The sequence below is a fragment of the Zonotrichia leucophrys genome, chromosome Z (assembly GCF_028769735.1).
Source record: "Zonotrichia leucophrys gambelii isolate GWCS_2022_RI chromosome Z, RI_Zleu_2.0, whole genome shotgun sequence".
Taxonomy (NCBI): Eukaryota; Metazoa; Chordata; class Aves; order Passeriformes; family Passerellidae; genus Zonotrichia; species Zonotrichia leucophrys.
The window spans coordinates 34,638,732-34,659,630 of NC_088200.1; the positions used below are offsets into that span (position 1 = coordinate 34,638,732).

Sequence of the window (20,899 nt, forward strand, 5' to 3'; positions counted from 1 at the left end):
TGCTGGTACCAGGGCTGCTCTGACCCAGCTGCAGTACCCTGCACTTGGTCTCATTGAACCTTGTGAGATTCCTGTGGGCTGTCTCCCAGAGCTTGTTCAGGTCCTTCTGGATGAGATCCTGTCCCTCAGGCATGTCAGCTGCACCACTCAGCTGGGTGTTGTCTGCAAATTTGCCAAGGGTGCACTTTGTCCCACTGTGTCATTGGTGAAGATATTAATCAGTGCTGGTCCCCATATGGACCCCAAGGGACACCACTGATCACGGATCTATGTCCAGATTTTGAGGGATTGACTGGTTCTCTGAATGTGACCACACAGCAAATTCACTGTGCTGTGAGCGGCCCACCTGTGAAATCCATCCCTCCAGTTTGGAGAGAAGGATGTTTTGGGGGACTGTGTCAAAGACTTTACAGAAGTCTAGATAGAGAACATCCGTAACCTTTCCCTTGTCCACATGCAGTCACTTTGTTTTAGAAAGCCATTGGGCTGATGAGATGGGACTTGCCCTTCCTGCAGCCATGCGGGCTGTCCCGTGGAGGCCTGTCCTCCATGTGCCTTAGCACAGACTCTAGCAGGATCTGTTCCATCATCCTTCCAGGCACAGAGGTGAGGCTGACAGGTCAGTAGTTCTCAGGGTCATCCTTCTTACCTTTCTTAAAGATGGGTACCATGTTTCACTTTTCCAGTCGCCTGGGACTTGCCCTGACTGCCATGACTTTTTAAGTATCATGGAGAGCAAATTGGCAACACTATCCGTTTCAGGACTCCGGGATGCATTTTGTCGGGTCCTGAAGGTTTATGTAAATTCCTCAGGTGGTCATGAACCTGATCTTCTCTTACAGTTGCTCTCTTTCTTGTGGTCCATCCACTCAAGAGGTGTGAGAAAAGAGACTGTCAGAAGACGAAGACTGAGGCAAAAAGTTGTTGAATACCTCAGCTTTTTCCTCATTCTTTCTTACCAGTTTGTCAGTCACCTCAGTTGTGGGAGAACTCCATTCCCCTGACCTTTCTATCCTGGCTGTAAAGCCCTTGTTACTTTTTGTGTCCTTTACCAAGAGATGCTCAGCTCCAGCCATACCTTGATACCTGCCTTGGACTGCATCCCTATACTCTTCCCAGAATACCTGTTTGCACTTCCACATTGTGAAATGCACTACCCGTATGTTTTCTTCTTGCCCCTTAGTTTTACCAGTAGATTGACTCTGTCATTGCCTTCTTCTCCTGATTTCTTATGCCTGGGGTTCAGGAGCTTTTGCCCTTTATGTCCTTAAAGTTCTGTCAGCTCTGTTCTGCTCCCTTGCACACAAGGGCATTTCCTTAGGGGGGTTCCTATTGATGAGCTTCTTGAAGAGCTGAAAGTTTGCTTCCCTAAAACTGAGGATTCTGTCTTCACTCTTTACCTGGCTCATATCTCTTAGGACTGAGAACTCTGTCAATACATTATATTATATAAGGCAGTTCAAAAATTATCAAAATGTAATTTCTTAGTTTTTTACAATTTTTTAATTCAGTATTTTTTTAAATAATTGCTTAATAGTACTAAAGCAAAGTTTGATTTTTTTATATACATACATTTTTAGGTTTCCTTTGTAACTGATAAATACTCTTTGAAACAACCCAGAACCATCTGACACAAAGCTTTAGTATTTATTTAGAAATATTTCTTCTCCTATGGACTTACTTTGTCAATCAGTGACAGCCCTATAGAAACACAGGGAAAATCAATCATTGATTCACTTGGGAAAGAAGAATGCAATGTTGTCTGGTCTGGGTTAAGAATTTGGGAGAAATTGCAGGTGTTGTAAGACGGCCTTAGTCAAATGAGAAGTATCTGAAAAAGGTTATTTGAATCCCTGCTGAGATGTTTTGGATCTGTTTTCCTTCCCTGCTTTTTTTCTCATATGTGTCCATATAAACTATGGGTTGGTTAGTACATCTGTTTCATATATTTATGAATATTCCAGAACTAATGTATGCTGCTAGGCTAAACTCTACAGAATAATGTAAGAACTTCCAAATAAAAGCTCTGCACAACTGTTCTTTCTTTAACTTTCCATTATTTCTTCTATTTCTTGTTAGAATAGAATAATGGATCAGTATTGGTGGGCAATATTAGTTTAGTGTCCTTTAAAAGATCAAGATTTTCACTCTCTGCCTTAATTAATGGGAGAGTAAAACCAGCAGAATTTATTTAGATGGTCAGAATATAGATGTGCTGAATGCAAAGGAAGCCATACATTTTACAAATTGTTGAGTCAAAAATACCAGAAGAAACACTGAAATCCATGAGCATGTTAGTTATTAGGCAGTGGATGATAAGATTTGGCACAGGTGAGTGTATCAGATGATGTAAATGTCTGATGTGGAAATGGCTTGGAGAGCTCTTACTGCAGTGTCCACTGTAGGTTTTTTTCCTCTCTTCATCCTGACACTGAAACTAATAAGCTGATTTCCTCTCCTTTTGGAAGGTTCCTTGTTCGTTTTTTTTTTCAGTTCTTACAGCTTGGTCTTAATCATTCCTCTGCTTTCTTTAAACCTCTTTATGCCCATTTGAAATCTCTGTTTCTAGACATGCCTCCTATGACTGGAGTATCTGTCTCTTACAGTACAGCATCTATCTTTAAGCAGGAAGAAACACCCCCTCTTTTATCTGCCCTTTGAGCACTGCTGCCGTGTGGAATGCTGCCTGTGCTTGCTCTTACATTTGACCTCCAATTGTGTTTTCTCAAGTTAAAATACAGCCAGAGCTTTGTGTACATTGAAGTGAGCTGACCTTGAATTCTGTGTTAAGATTCCAGAGTAGCTTGAACCAGTTGGGAAGAACAGAAGTCTGCAGCGGTAATTTCACATGTATTTTAAAGTAAATGGCTTTAACCTACAACACATAAAACCAAATAATGCAGCAAATGTAGTGCAGATTTTTTGTTACTGACTTCTTGTATTGTAGATGATCTCCATATTTAGGCTATGCAGAAGATTGTTACTGGTCACTGCAGAGGACTGGATGTATTGAAGCATTGTACTGCTTCTGATGACCTGGAAGAGTATACTTTATCAAATCAACAGTGAGGTAGCATATGCTGACATTTGGTATGCAGAACCTAGTGAGAGTTTTAATAGTTGGATCTCTAAGTCTGCTTTAAGTCTACTTTCTATTTGCACAGAAGCATTGTAACACATTTTACAATCAAATTAGCATTTGTAACAAGTGGATATAAAGAAAGGTATCCTCTGCATGTTTTCTTGGTTAAGTGCAAATTTTTTCAACACTATTCTTCTGTTGCTCATGGGGGTTAAAAAACAAAAGGTGCATTCCATTACTTTTCTCTGTAATGTTGGAAATAGTTGCAGTTCTGACTGCAGAGGATATTAATTGATGTCTGCCTTCTTGAATGTATCACACATTCTGCTGCCATCAAACTGTGTTCCAGTGATTTCACAGGATTAAAAAAGCAAAGCCTTTGTTTAAAAAAAAAAAATTTAATACTTAGAAATTTTTGACTAGGAGAGAGAAACTATTGCTCACCATGTTACAGTTCATTAGAAAGTCAAAGGTACTAGAAAGAATACAAAGGCAAAAAACCCCAACAACAACGACCAACCAACAAAAACCCAACAACAACAAAAAAAAAAAAAAAAAAAAAAAAAAAACCAAAAAATTAAAAGGAAAAGTGCATGTCTCAGGTGGCAGAATAGCTGTGTAGACAGTGATGTATGGGGCTAAGGTTAAGGTTAGGGGCTTTTTCTGCCCACAGGTGCCTCCTTTCACAGTCCGTTGCCCCTGAGGTCTCTCAGCTGCTCAGGGCCTGCATGTGGCTTCCTGTGATTATCTCCAAGTGACCTTAGGTACTTTGAATTTTACATAGCTACAGTGGTTTCAATTTATTAATCTAGATAATTTTGACATAACTGTGTGAAGAGTAAGCACACTTACAATCATATCAGCCTTTTTCAGAGATTGTTTACCCCTTGTGTGATCTGAGAGGTTTTAATTACCTCTGTTCTTTAAATTAGTTCAGTCAGAGCCTTCCTGCAGCCTAAGGCAAATGAGGAGATAGGCTTTGGGAAAACATGGACCTGAAGACCTTGCCTAATTTAATGGGTCAAGTATTCTGAAATCCCGAGAGAAATCTGGAATAGGATTTAATAAAACTTCCTTGCTAAAGTGGGAGTAGAGGGAATATATGACTTCTGGACTCACTAATATATGAGTCAGGTAGTGGTTACTCATGAGGGCAGAAGTCCTTTTCAAGGAAGATAAAACTGCAGCTGTAAATGTGGAGATTAGGGGAGCTCACCACTTGAGACGCCACCATCACCTCTAGCCACCCCTCCTTTGCAGTGATCTACCCTATGACTTAATACTTCTTAATGCAGGTCGGACTAAGCAGGCTGAGGAAGGATCATGTGGGTGGTTTGATTAGTGACATAAATGAGGTTATAAATTCTGACTGCTGGTGGCATCAGAAATGTCAAGAAATAGTGGAGAAATTAATTTGGCAAGCATAGGTTAAATCACAAAGCACATGTGCTTTATAGCTTTAATATCACTATATTAGATAAGAAATTCACAGAGAAAAGAAGACAAGATGTCTTCTGAAAATGATAGGACTTGCCTATTTCAGAAGTATGGGTGTACTGTGAATCATTTGACCATCCAGGCCTAAAGCTCTGTGTATACTGTCTTTGAGCAGAGGAATCTGTTAGTGCATTTTGGATTTTTCTGCTTATTTCCCACTTTTGGGAATGGAAATAGAAAAAAATTACCCTGTAAAGGATAGAGTTTCCAGGGCAAATATTTCTAGGGAATGATCATTAGGCACAAAACCATTAAAACTATGATGTCCACAAAGAGCAAAATATGCAATTTGACTATTCTGTTGAAGTCCACAGTCATTTCTGTTGTGCATATGAACAACTCGCCTTAAAAATATCTGAGAGTTATAGTGTATATTTGAGGACTGAATGTGGTCTGTACAGCTAGATGTTGCCAAGAGGAGAGATTTCACAACTTCAGGATTCAGGAAATATGATCTAAAGTGGCAGAAAGTTCAAGGATGATGATATTGGAGAAAGGTTGGATCTTGCCAAGAGGAAATTGCTGGTGACCTTACTGAACTAGCGTGGTGCAGGCAGATTGCAGAGATTCAAACATGGGAGTAATTAAAGAGGGCATGTTTTGGCATGTAGCTGGGGGAAAAATAACAAAGTTGGAATAAAAGAATCATTAATAAGTTAAAAATTTTTAATTTAAGTATTCCTTCTTGTCACTCTCTTGAAACTCATCTCATTGATGTGATAGAAGGAAAGAAAGGAGAGTATAAGGTACAGCTGTAAATGCAATTTTTTTCTGTTTTTTGGAGAATATAGGCTCAGTTTTGTCCAGCTTAACATCCTTTTTTCAGATTCAGCGGTATATTATTCAGCCATTGTTTCTTGTAACCAAGCAAAGTTGTTAAAGAAAGGAATAACAAGCAAAACATATTCTGAATCACTTATTCAGCAAATAGCTTACTTGCCAATTCCCTGCCTGGAAAATATAATCCATTGCTGAAGAACGGATATATGGAAACTGGTTAAAAACCCTGCTTCGGTCATTAGAGAGAACAGATATTATTTATGTAAACTTCCATTACTCTCCATTACTTGTGTTTCTCTATCACCATATTAACTTATAAAATAACCCCTTTCCTCGCCTGCAAACTTGGTTGCATTTAACAAAAGCTGAGGTGGCTGTTGGGAGAGCCTTAGACAATGCTGGACGTGCCTATACAAGACGAGAAAATGGTTGCATTTCCACATTGTTCAATAAAATTACCTATTTCTTTCCATGATCAAAATCTCTCAGAGAATGACGCAGCCTACAGCAAGCAAAACTGTTACAACTGATCACAAAATGATTAGCCTTTCTCATCCCCTCTGTAAGGCTAGTGTTATAAAGAATGTTATTTTCTTCACTCTTTGGAGTAAAGAGTTTCAGTTTTTGTGGTTTATGTGCTTGGTGTGAGAATTAGTATATGGACGCATACTTCTTCCTAAGGTGTATGCTGCACTTTTTAAAAATGTCCCCTGTGGTAAGTAATAAATAAAGAATTTTGTTTTGTTTTTATATTATTTTGCCAGCAGGTATGTGTTTCTTTCTGGTAATGAACTCAGTCAATATATTCTGGATATAGCAAGGGCCCCGAGAGATTAAGAACTCAAACAAAAGTGATGTAAAAAACAGATGTAAATCTGTCCAATGGCCGGAATCAAGTCATCCTTTGCACAGTGTAAAACTAATGCATGTGTCTAAACTTAAGAAGAAAAAAGGACATCTGGCTTATAGAGGTGAAATATTAAAGTGGTAGACACAGAGGGGGGATTGGGTTACTACTGGATGGCCAAGGATCAGCTGTAATACTCCTTACGTGAAGGAGTGGCCCTGCCACGCCTGCTTTTAGGAATGGATTTCTAAATTCCTTGCACCAATGTTTCTGCTGTTCCTGCGCTGACTGGAGAGTTTCATCATGGGGCAGTTTTCCCTGTCTGCAGGTGATTGTGTTGGAAGGTGCCCATCTGCACCACCTTCCTGTGTACAGGCTGGGCTGGACTGTGTGCAGCCCTGGTCTTTCTCCCCAGCCTTTCTCTCAAAACCTTTCCCAGCTGTATCCTGATGTGCTAAACGGCTTAAATTAACTCCAGATTACTCTATTTATTGTGTGCCAAAGGACTGACAGAAAGCAATCAGAGCAGCTTCCTCTCAAATAAACTCCAAGAAAAAGGGGGTACAGGATATTAGGATGGAAAATATGGGTTCTGGGAAGAACCCTGGGGCTTTAATGCCTGTGTATTAGATTAGGTCTCTGCTGTTTGCATTTTAATTCTAAGTTTTGGCAGCTTCCTATCCCTGGAAGTGGGATTTTGGGTTGTTTTTCTTTTTTCTTTTTAAAAGAAAGCAAAAAGCTTATATGGTCAAAGTAGTAATTTCTTCTCTCTCCCTCAAATGACACTCTAGAAGATGCTCCCCTATGGTTATCAGTCTCCTTGTGGGCCGTATACACCTCGTTACCTCTGCTTCATGTGAAGTCAGTGATATCTTTTCTTGTGTATGGCTCTGATCAGCAATAAGTATGAAACTAGTTTTCCACCAGCTCCTGTCTTCACTGTTGGGATAGCATCCTATTTTCTTCCATTACAACTTGCAGCCTAAAGTACAAAGGTAGCAGGTCTGAGGTCAGATCTTTCCATACCTCTGACGTGTGGTTTTGACTGGTTGCTGCTTATAAAGTGTATCTGTAAGCACAGTAAAAGCATCCCTACTTCCTGCTTTTTTTCTTCCAAAAGCTGCTATAAATATGACTTCTAATTAGATCCATAATATTATTTTGATAATAGCACTAGAGTTGTTCTAAGAGAGTCATGCTGCTTCCAGAAGTAGAGGAAGAAACCCAAATGTATGCAGAATAAACTTCTGAATGCTTTTACTGAATGAAAACACCTAGGTGCTGCCAGCTGTTGGACAGTCTCTGCCCTTAGAAAATTTATTGTGTAAAATTCAGTGCTTCCCAGCATACTTTTGGTCATATGTCAGCCTTATCCTGTCCTCTTATTATTGTCTGTTTACCATATGGACATGTCTCTTGTGTTTGGTAGGGAGGGTTGGGGCATGCACTTGGAAGCTGAAAATCCTTTTGAGTTACAACAGTTATTTTTTTTTTTTTGCAATGAGGGAGCATATAGGAGAGATTCTGTTCCATTTAGCAAAGAGAAACTACCTTAGTTTCACTCTTATCTACACAAAACCATTAATATATTAATCAGAAACAAGAAACTGGAACGGGAGTCATTATTGACAACATTTCCCCTTCAAACTTTTTATGCGCATATTTCATGTTAGGTTACATACAGTTGATGGCTTTAGGATAGTAGCAGCTTTTTGTTTCAGGAGTAGCAGAAGCTTAAAAGGTTTTTTTACCTAATTTTGAGGATGCTTTATTTTGATAACATATTGAAGTACCCTGCATTATAAAATAAAATGAAGTTGTTTTTTTTCTTCTGGTTTGTACTCACTTCAAAAATATTGTGTGGCTTTAGACAGGGCTTTCAAACAGAGCTTGGCACAGTTTGCATATCAGACAGATGTGTGCTAGATCAGCTTACTGCAGGGGCCCTTGAGGAGAAATCAAAGAGCATGGGAGTTTTCTAGTGCAGTTTTAGAGAAATTAATAAATTCAAAAAAAGACTAGGAGCTAAAGTACAGGTGGAAAACAGAAAAAAAAAACTGAGGCATACCGATATTGGATTTGAGAAGTACTGTAGATACATAAGGATTATTTGGCAAGTGTTTTGTAATTATTTGCAGGAAAAAGGAGACCTCGGTGTTGGTAGCCAGGAATCAGAAATGTTATACTAGTTGTTGATTAAAGTTATCATGAGTACATGATAAAAAAAATACTGAATTGATTCACAATACCTAATTGTATTTATGTAATTCTAGATAGTTAAAATTTTTTCTTTCTTTGCCCTTGCAGATTTATTATTTCAAATTATATATTTGGGCTGTGTTCTGAATAGGATAGTAAAGTATTTTCACAGTCAGAGATTTTCTTGGCACACAGCATTTCATTGCACCTGATTTCTCTCACCTTTTCTTTTTTTTTCTTTTTTGACTGATTCCTAATCAGTTAAATCCTAAATGTTGATTGGTTATTTCTTGCTTAGTGGGTATAGGAGTTATATACATACAAATGTATTAAAATTTTGGATAGCTATTTTAAAAAATGAATATAAGTATCCAAGAAGCATTTAAATTTGCAAGCCTCAGTAACATAAAACACTTAACATGTTTAATTTTGTGTGTGTGTGATATCAAGCATTTTTGGTCTTCTGTAACTTGCTGCTAAAATTTATGCAGAATTTGTTGTGCACTGAGGTATACGGAGAAAAACAGTTTGGAAATACCATATTGGATTGTTGACTGGAAAAGAATTTTTTTCCTTGAGATTGTTATTGTTCTGGTAGGAATTAAATAATTACTTTTGTATTTTCTAAAATTATTTTCATAAAGATTTTCTGTATTACTCCTTGTCCTACAAATGCCAAAAACCGTTGTTAAATTTACCTTGACAATTAAGATTATTAGGACATATACTTAAAATTAAGTTCTAATACTGTAATCAAGCTTGTATAATATGTATCACATGGCTAAACACACTTGTATCATCTCTGTAGAATGGACAGTGCAGAATGAGTTGAAGTTAAAGACAGTTTATGTAAATGATGAGTATGTTTGTGAAGTATTCCTACTGTCTGAATCAAGTAGTGAGCAGGAGTGATTTTTTTTTTCCCTTGTAAGGGGACTTATGGGTAGCTCTTTATTATTTGAACAAAAAAAATGCAAAATGAAGAGAAGTACTGGAGTGAAAACTGCTTAATAACAGCCAAATACAGCGCTGGATGAATCTTTGGAGAAATTCCAGGAGGCTCTTTCGGAAGAGCTTGTCTAGAACAATTTGCCAGGCATGTCAACGGGACTGTGGGGTGTAGCTCAGTTGTGGTTCAAAGAAGAATGCAGCAACCTGAGTGGTCACAAGGGAGACAAAAAACATATGCTCTGTTAGGAAGAAAAATAAAATTCCCTTTCCTGTAGTGTAATTGAAACAAGGCCTGGTCTGTTCAAAAATAGGTATCTGTACAAGACAACACATTGTTTCTTTTGGGAAAAAAAAAAAGGCAAAAAATTCTAATGTACTATTTATCGCCTTTAAGCTACACACTTAAGCCCTATCTAAGACTTGACAAAAAAACCAGCAAGGAATATCTTTAAATGAAGACTAATTTCTGGCCTATTTGCAGAGAAAATAATGTGTCTATTCTAAACCATTAATGTGATGCAGGATTGTGATCAAAAGCTGCTGAGATAACATGTGCAGGCAGTAGAAGTCACAGGAGGAAGTTGCTTGGGTGTTGCCTATGCTGTATTTAGGTGGTCTTTGGAAGCTCTTATTATTGTGTTTGCCCACTATCCAAAAAATAAAACATAAAAGTCTCTTTATAGCTTTTTTAGTAAGTTTTTCATTCCACTGCATAGGCAAGAATGGATTTTTTTTTTTTTAATCTGAACAATTTGGGGAGATTAAGCTTATTGTTTTCATTTTGTTTCTTTTCCTAAAAATAACTTTCAAGCCCATTGATAAGTCCAAACTGAATTTCTCAGAGAAGTGATCTCTGGTGCTTAAACAAATCTATTAATACTATTAATATTACTCTTGAGTTCAGTAACTACTGTGAATTTTTCTTGGCAATGAATGTGGCAGGCAAGAGATGTTCATGATCCTGGGAAGGGCATTTGTCAGAGTTTGTTCTTAAATCAACACTTTTACCTTTTTTTGGTTTTCTTCTGTCTAGTGAGGTACAAATCCCATATAAAGCTTTCCCCATAGTTGTGAGCATCTATTTCCAATGGCATCTTTAGAGTGCAAAGCAGACTGTAGCTTCAGTTCAGGGTAATTTTGTGAGAAAGTTGAGTCCATCCAAAGACTTGAATGTGTGCTTTGTTAGTTATTGCTCTCAGAATTGATGGTTTTTATTGTCAGTCTCTTCTTTAAAGAAATCTTATTCATTAAACTGCTTGCTAGTTACACACATCCCACATCACTGTATAAATACACTGCTAGTCAAAATGTTTGGCAGCTGGCAACTCTTCAGAGAAGTATTTGGGAGAAACAGAAGGGCCTCGCTGTATAGTTTTGTTTATTGATTCCCTTAAAAACTCCTGCAAAACATCTCTTACAGTTTAGAAATTACAGATTTAGCAAGTTAAACTCTTTCTCATGTATATGACAATGAATATTAATTACAAAAGCAGATGTTTGTGAGAAGGAACATTTGCCTTCATTTTTAAAGTTGTATTTATATTCAAGACACACAAGCTTTACTTTGCATCTGATTTTCTTATGTTGAAAGGTTTTTATTAAATATAGTTTTTAAAGTAACCCTTCTTCTTCTTTTTTTTTAATAAGAGAACCACATTAGTTTAAAAGGCAATCACCTGCATTTTAAGAATTGGTTATATTCTCTGTTTTTCTGTGACGAAAATAAGTCCTATTTTCACCTAATTTTTCTGGGATGGAAATACTTTGTGACATATTTTTGTTGTTTCTGCTTGTTCCATTGAAGCTGGTGTTGGTTCAGCTTTGATGGAAACTACCTTTTAAAGTAGCCAGGGTGCTTCCATTGCTCTCCTTTATTCTCTTGTTTTGTCATTTACCCAGCATATGTGTGCTGTGCATTTTTTCATTGGTGGTGCTGGTGTGTGGTGAAAATTCTGTTTCAGCCCATTCTTGTATTAGTGAGAGTGGCTTTTCCTCATATTCTCATTTGTTGCCACAAATTTCAACTTGTAGAAGCAAATTCAGTGAGAATGGAAATAAAATTCAATGAGAATGGAAATAAAGCATCTAGGTACCCCCTTCATTAAAATAATACATAATAGGAGTGATTAATGCTGTGGGAAACAATGGTAGCTAAACATCTCTCAAAGCAAGCCAAGCCAAGCAAGGAATAAAGCTTAAAAATGTGTGATTCTTCTGTTAAAGAAAGAGCTGCATAAATTGGCTATATAATACTTATGCCAGGTGGCCTAATTTCTAGATACAGCCTTATTCACTCCCCTTTCATCATTTCTTCAGGGACAAGAGCTGGTTAGTTTTATGATTTTTAATACCCCTAGTGTGTTGTGGGTACTGCTGTAGTCTAAATTATGTTGATGTAATTGCAAAAAGTATTCTACAGATAAGAAAAAACATACATTCACTACATTTTCCACACTATTTCAGATTTTTAATGAAAATCATATTTGATATTTGTCTCCAGCAAAGAAATAATGAAGTATCATGCCTGGGGGAGGTTTGTGTTTTCAGCTGAAGTAGCAAGGCTGAAACTTTAATTCTAAGCAATCTTATAAATCGGGTCCACAAGGTGTAGGTAGCTTAATTCCAAAAGCTTTGCTCTGGAGACTGTCTTCTGACATAAGATAGGGTAAGTCATGGAGAGAAATGGTTACAAAAATGTATGATAAATAGTTCAGAAAATATTGTTTTGAAATGGATTTAGAATTGGATATGAAGCCAGTGTAGAACATGAAGAAGCAATGATTCCATTTGTCTCACAAACAGGTGGATTTTTAAGTATGTGTTTTAAACTAATGTGAGTTTCCACTTGGACTTGGAATTAGTTCCATGTTTGAGATACATGGGTAAAATAGCATAAGGAGTTAGTAAGGAATAACTTATTTGGGAGAAAATGAGAGTGGTTGTGCTTCCACAGATGAAGGATCTGTCTAGCCAGGAACCCTCTCACTATGGCAATTCTTCGTGGCACATGTCTAGGAAACATGTGAAAACTTGCAAATCTTCAGCATTTGTGGCTGAAGAAACTCCTGTGACTGAGGTCATGTGTTTTCATATAGGAACTATATACTTTTTTCAACTTTGACTTCTTCACTGACTTTCTGAACCCACACAAGCTTTTCTCATCAGTATATACATCCACAGATCTTGATTTAGAGGAAATGTACCCGAACACACACACACAGTGCCAGTGCCCATCTTGTCTCTTGCTGTCCAGACATACTCCTGGAGGTAAAACCAAGATCCCAACAGCAATTACAGTCCTAAGTGGACTTTCTGTCAGGTGTGTACTCCATGCAACCAGTGGCTTCTTGTTTATTCCCTCTCCCTTTATTATTTAGTAGTTAGCTTAATATTTTATTAATACAGATCCCAATAGGGTCTTTCATTGTTATGTAATGAACTCCTCTTTAACAAAATTTAGGTATTTGAAGTCCTTGATAACATTTCAGACTGTGTTGAAGGTGTTGCTTACATGCAAGCTGCTAGTGACACATCATTTACGTTCTGCCTACCTAGAGAGGAAGCAGACCTTAATAATCAACCATCCTTCTCCCTCCTTCAACACTTTCTTGATAACTCAATCAAGAAATTACGCAGGAAGGAGCACTTGAACATAAATTCCTAAGGAAGGAAAAAGTAATGTTTTAGCAATGTGAGAATGAGCTACCAAATTAGGGGGATGAGCCTTGTTTCGTATGCTCATTGTTTTTTAATTTGCATATCAGATCAACTATCAAAACAATTTTTCTCCCTTTTCTTTTAAACTTGATATACTATTAATAAAAGATACAAATTTTATTCAGAATGTATGTTAGATAGACTCCCTTTATCAGGGAAGTTATTGTGTAGAGAAACTGGCAGAATGTGAATGTTTTTAGAGAAAGCAAGGAAAAGTAAGTAACATAAAGATTTGACTGTAACCCGAGAAGTGTAAATTTCTCTCTCCCTATTCTTCAGAAATACTACCTACTTCTATAATTTCCTTGGTACTTTGTTGCTGATAATCAGGAATTAGAAAAATTCTCTTGTACTGCTATTGAACAGACACAGACAGTGAGCAGTTTGTGATACAAAGGAGATATGTGAAATGTTTAAGTTCTGATTCCTCTGTATGTCCAAACTCTGCTCTATTGCAGTGTGCCTGTATTAAAAGCCGAATGCCTTTTATTCTAAGGCCACCAAAGGTTAAAACCTACTGAAAACTCTGTCCCATGAGTATCTCTGACAGGAATTCCTGTTTACATTACGATAAGAAGGAATTGTTGAAACTGATTGTCGTGGTCTGACATAGTTCTTTTTTACATTTTTGTTGTAACCAGCAACTGCTTTAAATTCTCAGATCTCAGAGCTTAACATTGTTGTGCAAAAAATAATGGTAGCAGTCTTCATTAATTTCTTTTTAATCCAAAAGTGCAGGAACGTGGGCAACCCAACTGGAAACTAGTTGGGCCACGGGATGTTTAACACTTTTCAAATAAATTTTTTTGGCAAGTGCTTCATTTAGCTCAGGCTCCTGCCTTTCAAAGTTTTCACAGATATCTGTGGTTTATTCCCTTGTAAAACAAAAGTGCAGTAGAAAGATGTGGGGGTTTACCTTGATTCCTAATTAAAACCAGGATTTCAGAATAAACTGAGTTGAAAGGGGCTTGGAAGGGACCCACAGGCACTATTGAGTCCAACTCCTGGCCCTGCACAGAACCTTCCCTCAGGATCACACCATGTGCCAAGGAGTATGTACAAATGCTTATTGAACTCTTGTCAACCAGCAAGATAATTTTGTTCTGGTTACAGTGAAGTTCTTCTGTAAGGGGTTGGACTTCTTGTTTCTTCCCTGAAATTCAAGTTTTTAAATTAGAAAATACAATACAAACCTGTCAAATTGTACTGAATGTCAGTTCAGCAAATCCTATTTGAAGTAATTTTAACCTCATTAAAATAGAGGAAAATTATGCTTTACAGAATTGCCAGCAATGACACTTCTGAGAACATTACACTAGGCAAGAACAATTGTATAACAGTACTGATGTAAATTCAAAGAATCATTACTGTTAACTTCAAGGATCTGGGTTTTATACTAAGCGTGCAAGCTTGGTCAGAGAGAGTTAAAAAGGAGAGCATACCATGAGCCCGCTTGAATTCATGTAGATATTTCTGTAGTCGTGGGGATTCAGCTTTTTCTGTAACCACCTTATATGTTATTCTCACCAAACAAGAATTCAATTTCTGAATTGCTTCAGTTATGTTAGTTTAAATTAATTTTATTAGGGCTTTATCATTCTGTCTGAGGAGAAGGAAGCCCTGTTTTGTCTAACCTTATGTGTAGCTGCCTAAAAGTATGGAAAAACCCCTGCTTTTAAGACTGGGTGTGTGAGTATTGTCCTGGAACTGGAATAACGGGTTTCTATTTTAAGCATAGTATACTGCTTTGGAAACCAGTGTGTTCTGAGTACTAAGGATGGCATTGATAGCAACTCTTCTTGTGATCCTTAAATTAGTTGAAACTAAATTTTTGAAGTCTTTGGTTCTGAAGGCTTTGGATACCTAATGGTGTTTTGAATCATGGTCAGAAGTCATTCTTAGCACAGTCTTTCTAAATTCCTGTCTTCTAGTGTAGGATAATTTCTGCCTAGTGATAGCTTTTCATTGATGTAATATATATGTTAAAGTGTAACATATGTTTGTTGCTTGGCCCTGAATGTTTGACATTATATGGACACCTAACAGCAGTATGCAAATACTCACATGACACAGCTGTATTGTGAAAATATTTTTTCAAATGGATAAAAAGGTGTTGTGGGGGAGGATTGTTCTGTTTCTTTCTTACCAAGAATTCTTTTTGTTTATTTGTTTTTCAGATAATGGAGGACAAACTTTAGCAGGGGGGAATAACTGGCCACTGAGAGGGAGAAAATGGACCCTCTGGGAAGGAGGAGTGAGAGGTGTAGGCTTTGTTGCAAGTCCTTTGCTGAAACAAAAAGGTGTAGAAAGTCATGAACTCATCCATATCTCTGACTGGCTGCCAACGCTGGTACACCTGGCCGGTGGACATACCAATGGCACTAAGCCTTTGGATGGCTTTGATGTTTGGAGTGCTATCAGGTAACTTTCCTGTCAAATCACCACGTCATCATTCTGGTATGAGAAGAAGTTAATCAGCCCAGGAAACAGAACTGTACTGGGAGGGAAATATACACTGTTCATTTCCTGTAAAAGCAGGAAGGTATAAATGCAGTCCGTTGTGCTATCTATGAGAGAATTATCCAGGTAGCCTTCATACAGCTTTAACTTGGTATTTTGCATTTTTCAGTATGAACACAACAGCTCACAGGCATGTGTACTTCTTCAAGAACATTCTGTGATCTTGAAGTAGGCTGACTGATTTTGCACAGCATAGATTACAAGTTAGTAATTTTTATGGATCAAACCTGCTCTCTACAGAGCTCAGTTAGGTGTGTCTGCAGTATGCATCTGGAATTGGACATGTGGGAAATCTGTGCAGACATTAAACTCACTGAACATGGATCCCACTTTGATGGTTTGTTAGCTCAGTACAGGAATTGTCAGGCTGGCTCACAGTGTAACCATTTGCATAGACCTGTGTCATGCTGTCCAGTGTCTTGAAAAGCTTTTGAGATCGAGTACAAAGTACACCTGACCTGGTTCCTGAAGGTTATGATGGTGTGATTGATTCAAGCAAGCTGAAATACTCAAAAGCACAGTGCAGACATGCTTAGATGACTGGAAAAAGAGGCAACATAGCTCCACCTGGGTTATTTCAATGTTCTTTTATTCCAGTAAAAAGGATTACAAAGTCCTTAAAAGCTAAGTTTCTGCAGAATTTGAAAGTTCTGTGACCAGCCTTTATTTTTGCAAAAATTGTGTTGGTTTAAATTCCTTTGTTTCTTCATTTTCTGTGGTGCATATAATGTATGCATTGATAGAGCTAAATCCTCTTCTCTTCTTTTTAGAGGATATATTTTTTTAGTAGTTCTTTGAATATAGTTTCAATTCACATAAAAATAATTAGGATGGAAAGTTCAATACTGCTAAAGCAGAATAAAAGGACTAACAATTCCATTTCCTACACGCAATTCAGTCAAAGATTAGTGTTCTGTTTCTTTTGGTAGCCTTTGCTCTGCTTTTATAGCAGGATGATCATACTATATTATGTGTGTTATCACCTTTTGTCCCCTTCTTTTTTTGTGTGTCTTAGTATCCTAGACTGGGAATTGCAAGAGTTAAAAGCGGTTCCTAAACAAGCATGAGCAGGTGTGCTGTCTGAGTTAGGGACTGAGATGAGAAACTGAGAGTTAGAGTAGGCAGATTTGAACCCATGTACCCATGCATGGATCAATCTATATGGATCTTGGAGTGAAAATGAAAAGCAAAACCAAACCTACAAATAGCCCCTACACCTTCCCAGAACTAAACCCTATGTTTTGAGTTCAGAATTGGTTTGTCTATACCTGTAACATTACCTGTTTGATACTGGTAATCTTGATTTAATTCTTAGTGTTGCCTGTGTTTCTAAAGAGCTAAGGGGTGGTTTTCTGCAGTAGCTGGAGTTTACAGGAAGCTCATGGCCTTGTGCCCAGGTGTACTGTGTGGCTCTCTCCCAAGTGGAAGAAGATAATGATACGTATAATTGAGGCCAAGGATCATTAACTGCCAGGAAGGAATGGAGACTCCCATCCAGCCAGAAAAAGTAAAATCTTTTACTTTGTCAGTGTTCCTGTGGGGAAACTTTGCATCAGCAAGATCCAGAGTATACCTACACCATAGACTTTTCTTCCAGCTACCATTAGAATTCCTGCCTACTTCAACTTCAGTTTCAACCATGTATTTTTGCAATGGATTCATCTTCTCAGATCAGGTTACTTCAGCAGGAGAGTTGTTGGGGAAGGATAAGTACAACTGTGCCAGCACGCTGCTGACATTTGAATTTCTGTCTTTGTAAAGGGAATGAATGCAATCTTTACTGGCACTGCCAGGGAACAGGTGACTACCAGTGTTTTTGGCTGGGTCAAAGAGAGGGTCTCTGTCTAGACAGGTAATAATTCAGGTTTTCTAACTGTTAGGCTATTCCTTGGCTGACCTTGCAGCCAAAATGTCAAATTTCACATGGTTTTCCCATGCAATTGGGATAAATGAGTATATTAAATTTCATGACCATAATTCAAAAGGTCACTTGAATATTGGATAGCAAACAATGAAGGCATAGTGCCCTTTTGGTGATATCTGATGAAAAGCTCAAATATGTTGTTTTTCTGGGACCAAATGACTCACAGTGAATGAAATCATAACTTGCTAAGATTCTAACTCATTTGAAAAAGGAAAATTAATCACTGTTTTACATCTTTTTTTTTTCAGTTACAGTCTAATATAAATAAATGCATAAGGTTCTTATGGCTTTTTTTCTGGGGGGAGGACACTTTAATCCTGAGCCTGCTGGTTCATATGTGTGTAATCAAAAGGAAAAAGATCATAAAATTGGAACCTTGATTTAGGTATTCAAAAGAAATATGGGATGGTGCAGATATTATCAGGAGTCAAAAAATATTTAATCTGTTTCAGTGATCTCTGTCAATGATCAGTATTTTAAAAATGAGTTCTTAATGTGATGCTCATGTAATACTAAAAGTGTAATCATATCAATAATTTATAATAAATCTGATACTACTGAAAATAGCTATGTATAAATATAATATACTATAGAAATAGGAATATATATTCAATACACAGAAATTCAACATAAATTTTTAAATGCTTTCTGAAATTCTAGACCAAGATGAACTTTCTGTCATGACTTTAAATGACTGGTAGTCCAAATTGGGAATCACATTAACATGACAACAATTAATATTAAGTACTTGTAGTGCAAAGTCTGCCCAGCGAAACACAGAGGCAGAGGATTTCAAGCCATCCACCTGGCATCCCCACACCATAATGTTTGTGAACCCATGGGCCCAGCATCTGTTGCTGTGGTGCAGAGGTCCAGGGATGCCAGGTGTGAAGTCCTTCGAGCTTCTTCTGTGCCCTTCGTAAGTTTGGTAACTGCACAGGGGTTCCAGTCATGCCTGTTTGTGTCCTTTTGATACTGCATCTGTGTCCTGCACTACCTCTGAGTCCCTGAGGGCCATCACTGCTTAGCTTCCAGATGCCCCTGTCCAGTGGAACTGGCCTCGATGTGCTGGGGCTGTGCTGATGTGCTGGTCTAGGTTTGTCATTAACATGGGTTGTTACAAGAGCCCTTTCCCTGCTCTCATGTCTGTGATGTTGTCTTCACATGCAGATTTTACCACTCTTTCTCCATCCATACCTATCTTGGACTATTTTTCTCTGCAAAATTTTGTTGCAGCATATAATTAAACCAGTACTATGTAATTTTTATTTTCTTCAAGTACATTTGAAATGAAGTGTAACTTCCTCTTTGATGTCTTTCACTTCTTTTTGCAAATAACTTAGCATGATGTCACTGTGTCAACCCATTTTAGATAGCTGTCAGATCTTTCCAGTCTCAGGTATCAATATTTTATAAAGGTTCATAAATAAATAATAAATCGTAGTATATTTCCCTACTATCTTTCCTTAGGTTTTCATGGGTAACACAACAATATAGCTCTAAAACCATGTATGTATTACAAGTAATTTCTGAAAATATGGTGATAATATCGCTGATAGATTTTACAAAAATGCAGTTGAGAATAGCAAGAATGGTATTAAAATGCAACCAGTCAAGGAGTCTAAATTGTACTGCATATTTCCAAGCAAGTATCACAAAAGGCAGTTGCATTTTTAAGAAACATCTGTTCTCCAGATGCTTACTACTCTATTGAAATAAAGACACTTGGCAAAGTAGTTTTTCTTTGGTTGATACATTTTTTTGATGCATCTTTATTTTCAGCACTGAATATCTAGTGTGTCCATGCTCAGAAAAAGTATTTATTTTGCGTTAACATAAAAATGTAATTATAGACCACATGACGCGGTATGATAGCCACTGAGAGATTCAGGATTAAATACAGTACAAATAACTATTATTTTCTCAAAGCTTATTATCAGGCAGAGAGTTTAAAGTCTTACTTATATATTTTGTAAGGCAAGTTTTATAATGTTGAAATATCTTTTATAATGTTGAAATATCATAACTGATTGGGTGGAGTAACTGAAGTAAGATCAGCTTGAATTCTTCTCTACTGAATGGGAGCATTTATTTTAGAAATCAAACACCTGTTTTTAAAAAAATCATTGTTGTGAAATAAATTAATACAGAAGAAAGAGCAGTGTAAAGCTGAGAGTATGTTCATTTCCCACATACTGAAATATAATCATTTTAGGAAAACATTAAAAATAAGACCTAGAGAAAATGACAAGGTTATAAAGACTCAGATTTTGCTTAGTGACACTGAGAATGTTTTTGTGCAAGACAAACACACTTACCCTGAAAAACCTTGGATTCCTTGCCAAGGACACCTTCTGGCTGTTTAAAAACAAAAGTAAAAGATTGCTTGTAGATCTTTGTTTGTGGTCTCTAAGGAATAATAGAGCTTTTGGTATGTTTTAAGAACTTTGCAAATCAGAAGAATGAACTAGCTATTCTCATACCATCACTGAAGTCAGGCGACATGCTTTCATTAAGCTGTTCTTACATAGAGGACTGTTTTGAAAACCAGCAGCTTTTAGCTATTTAGTTAAATAATAAGGACATATCTTAATTATTCTACCATCTGACAGGGTAGAATAATAACCAGACAATATAAAAAGTTCCTTATGTTTAGGGGGAGGGATGACGTATTAGGATATTGAAGTCTAAAAATAAATATTCTAAAATTAAAGCGTTGTAAGATATGGTTACCCAGGCAGTTACTAAAATACAAAGGCAGGTTTCCCTAGACAATATTATTACTTTGTTATTGTAGCTCTCCTGGCTAGACTATATTCCTGATGCAAAATATTCTTGCAGAACATCTGCCAAGGTGAGTCTGTAGTTGCATTTGTGTCTCTGGGGGGTTTTGTAAATGGAAAGGAGGGCAGAGTTAAGGCACTTCCAGGGAAACGGATCTCTTTTACAGGCATAAATTTCCTATCTGCTGTCTCCAGAATGTTTTTTTCTGTTTTCCTGAAGTTTTTTGCTGTGAGGCAGGTGGTGTTTTCGACATGCAATGCCAAATTCTTTGGGTATTGTTTTGTGATATATGCTGGTTATGAATATCCATGCTCTGTACAACAAGAATTACTGGGGTAGCACTCATGCTGAAAAGCAGTGCTGTACCATTGTAGTAGCTCCATGGAGCTTAATGCAGTGACACCATAAGCTTCAGGGAGTAAATCTGATGATTACATATAAATCACATCCAAGGTACTAAGAACAGTATTCTATCCCAGAACAAAAATGGATTCAATAATAATGGCTGCTGCATGAAATCTTACATTAATACAAGTATAATCTTTATTTTTTGCATTCTATCAGCTGTAATGTAAATAGCCATGTTTAGTATATAATA

General features: G+C 37.2%; 1 protein-coding gene across 1 annotated transcript in view; it reads left to right on the forward strand.

The window, feature by feature from the left end:
- The window catches only part of ARSB (arylsulfatase B), a 64,305-nt gene that overhangs the window by 14,912 nt on the left and 28,494 nt on the right, over positions 1–20,899 (forward strand). Inside the window, exon 5 of the mRNA XM_064736021.1 lies at positions 15,251–15,494. Within this exon, the coding sequence (XP_064592091.1) occupies positions 15,251–15,494 (244 nt within the window). The remainder of the gene's footprint in view (positions 1–15,250; positions 15,495–20,899) is intronic.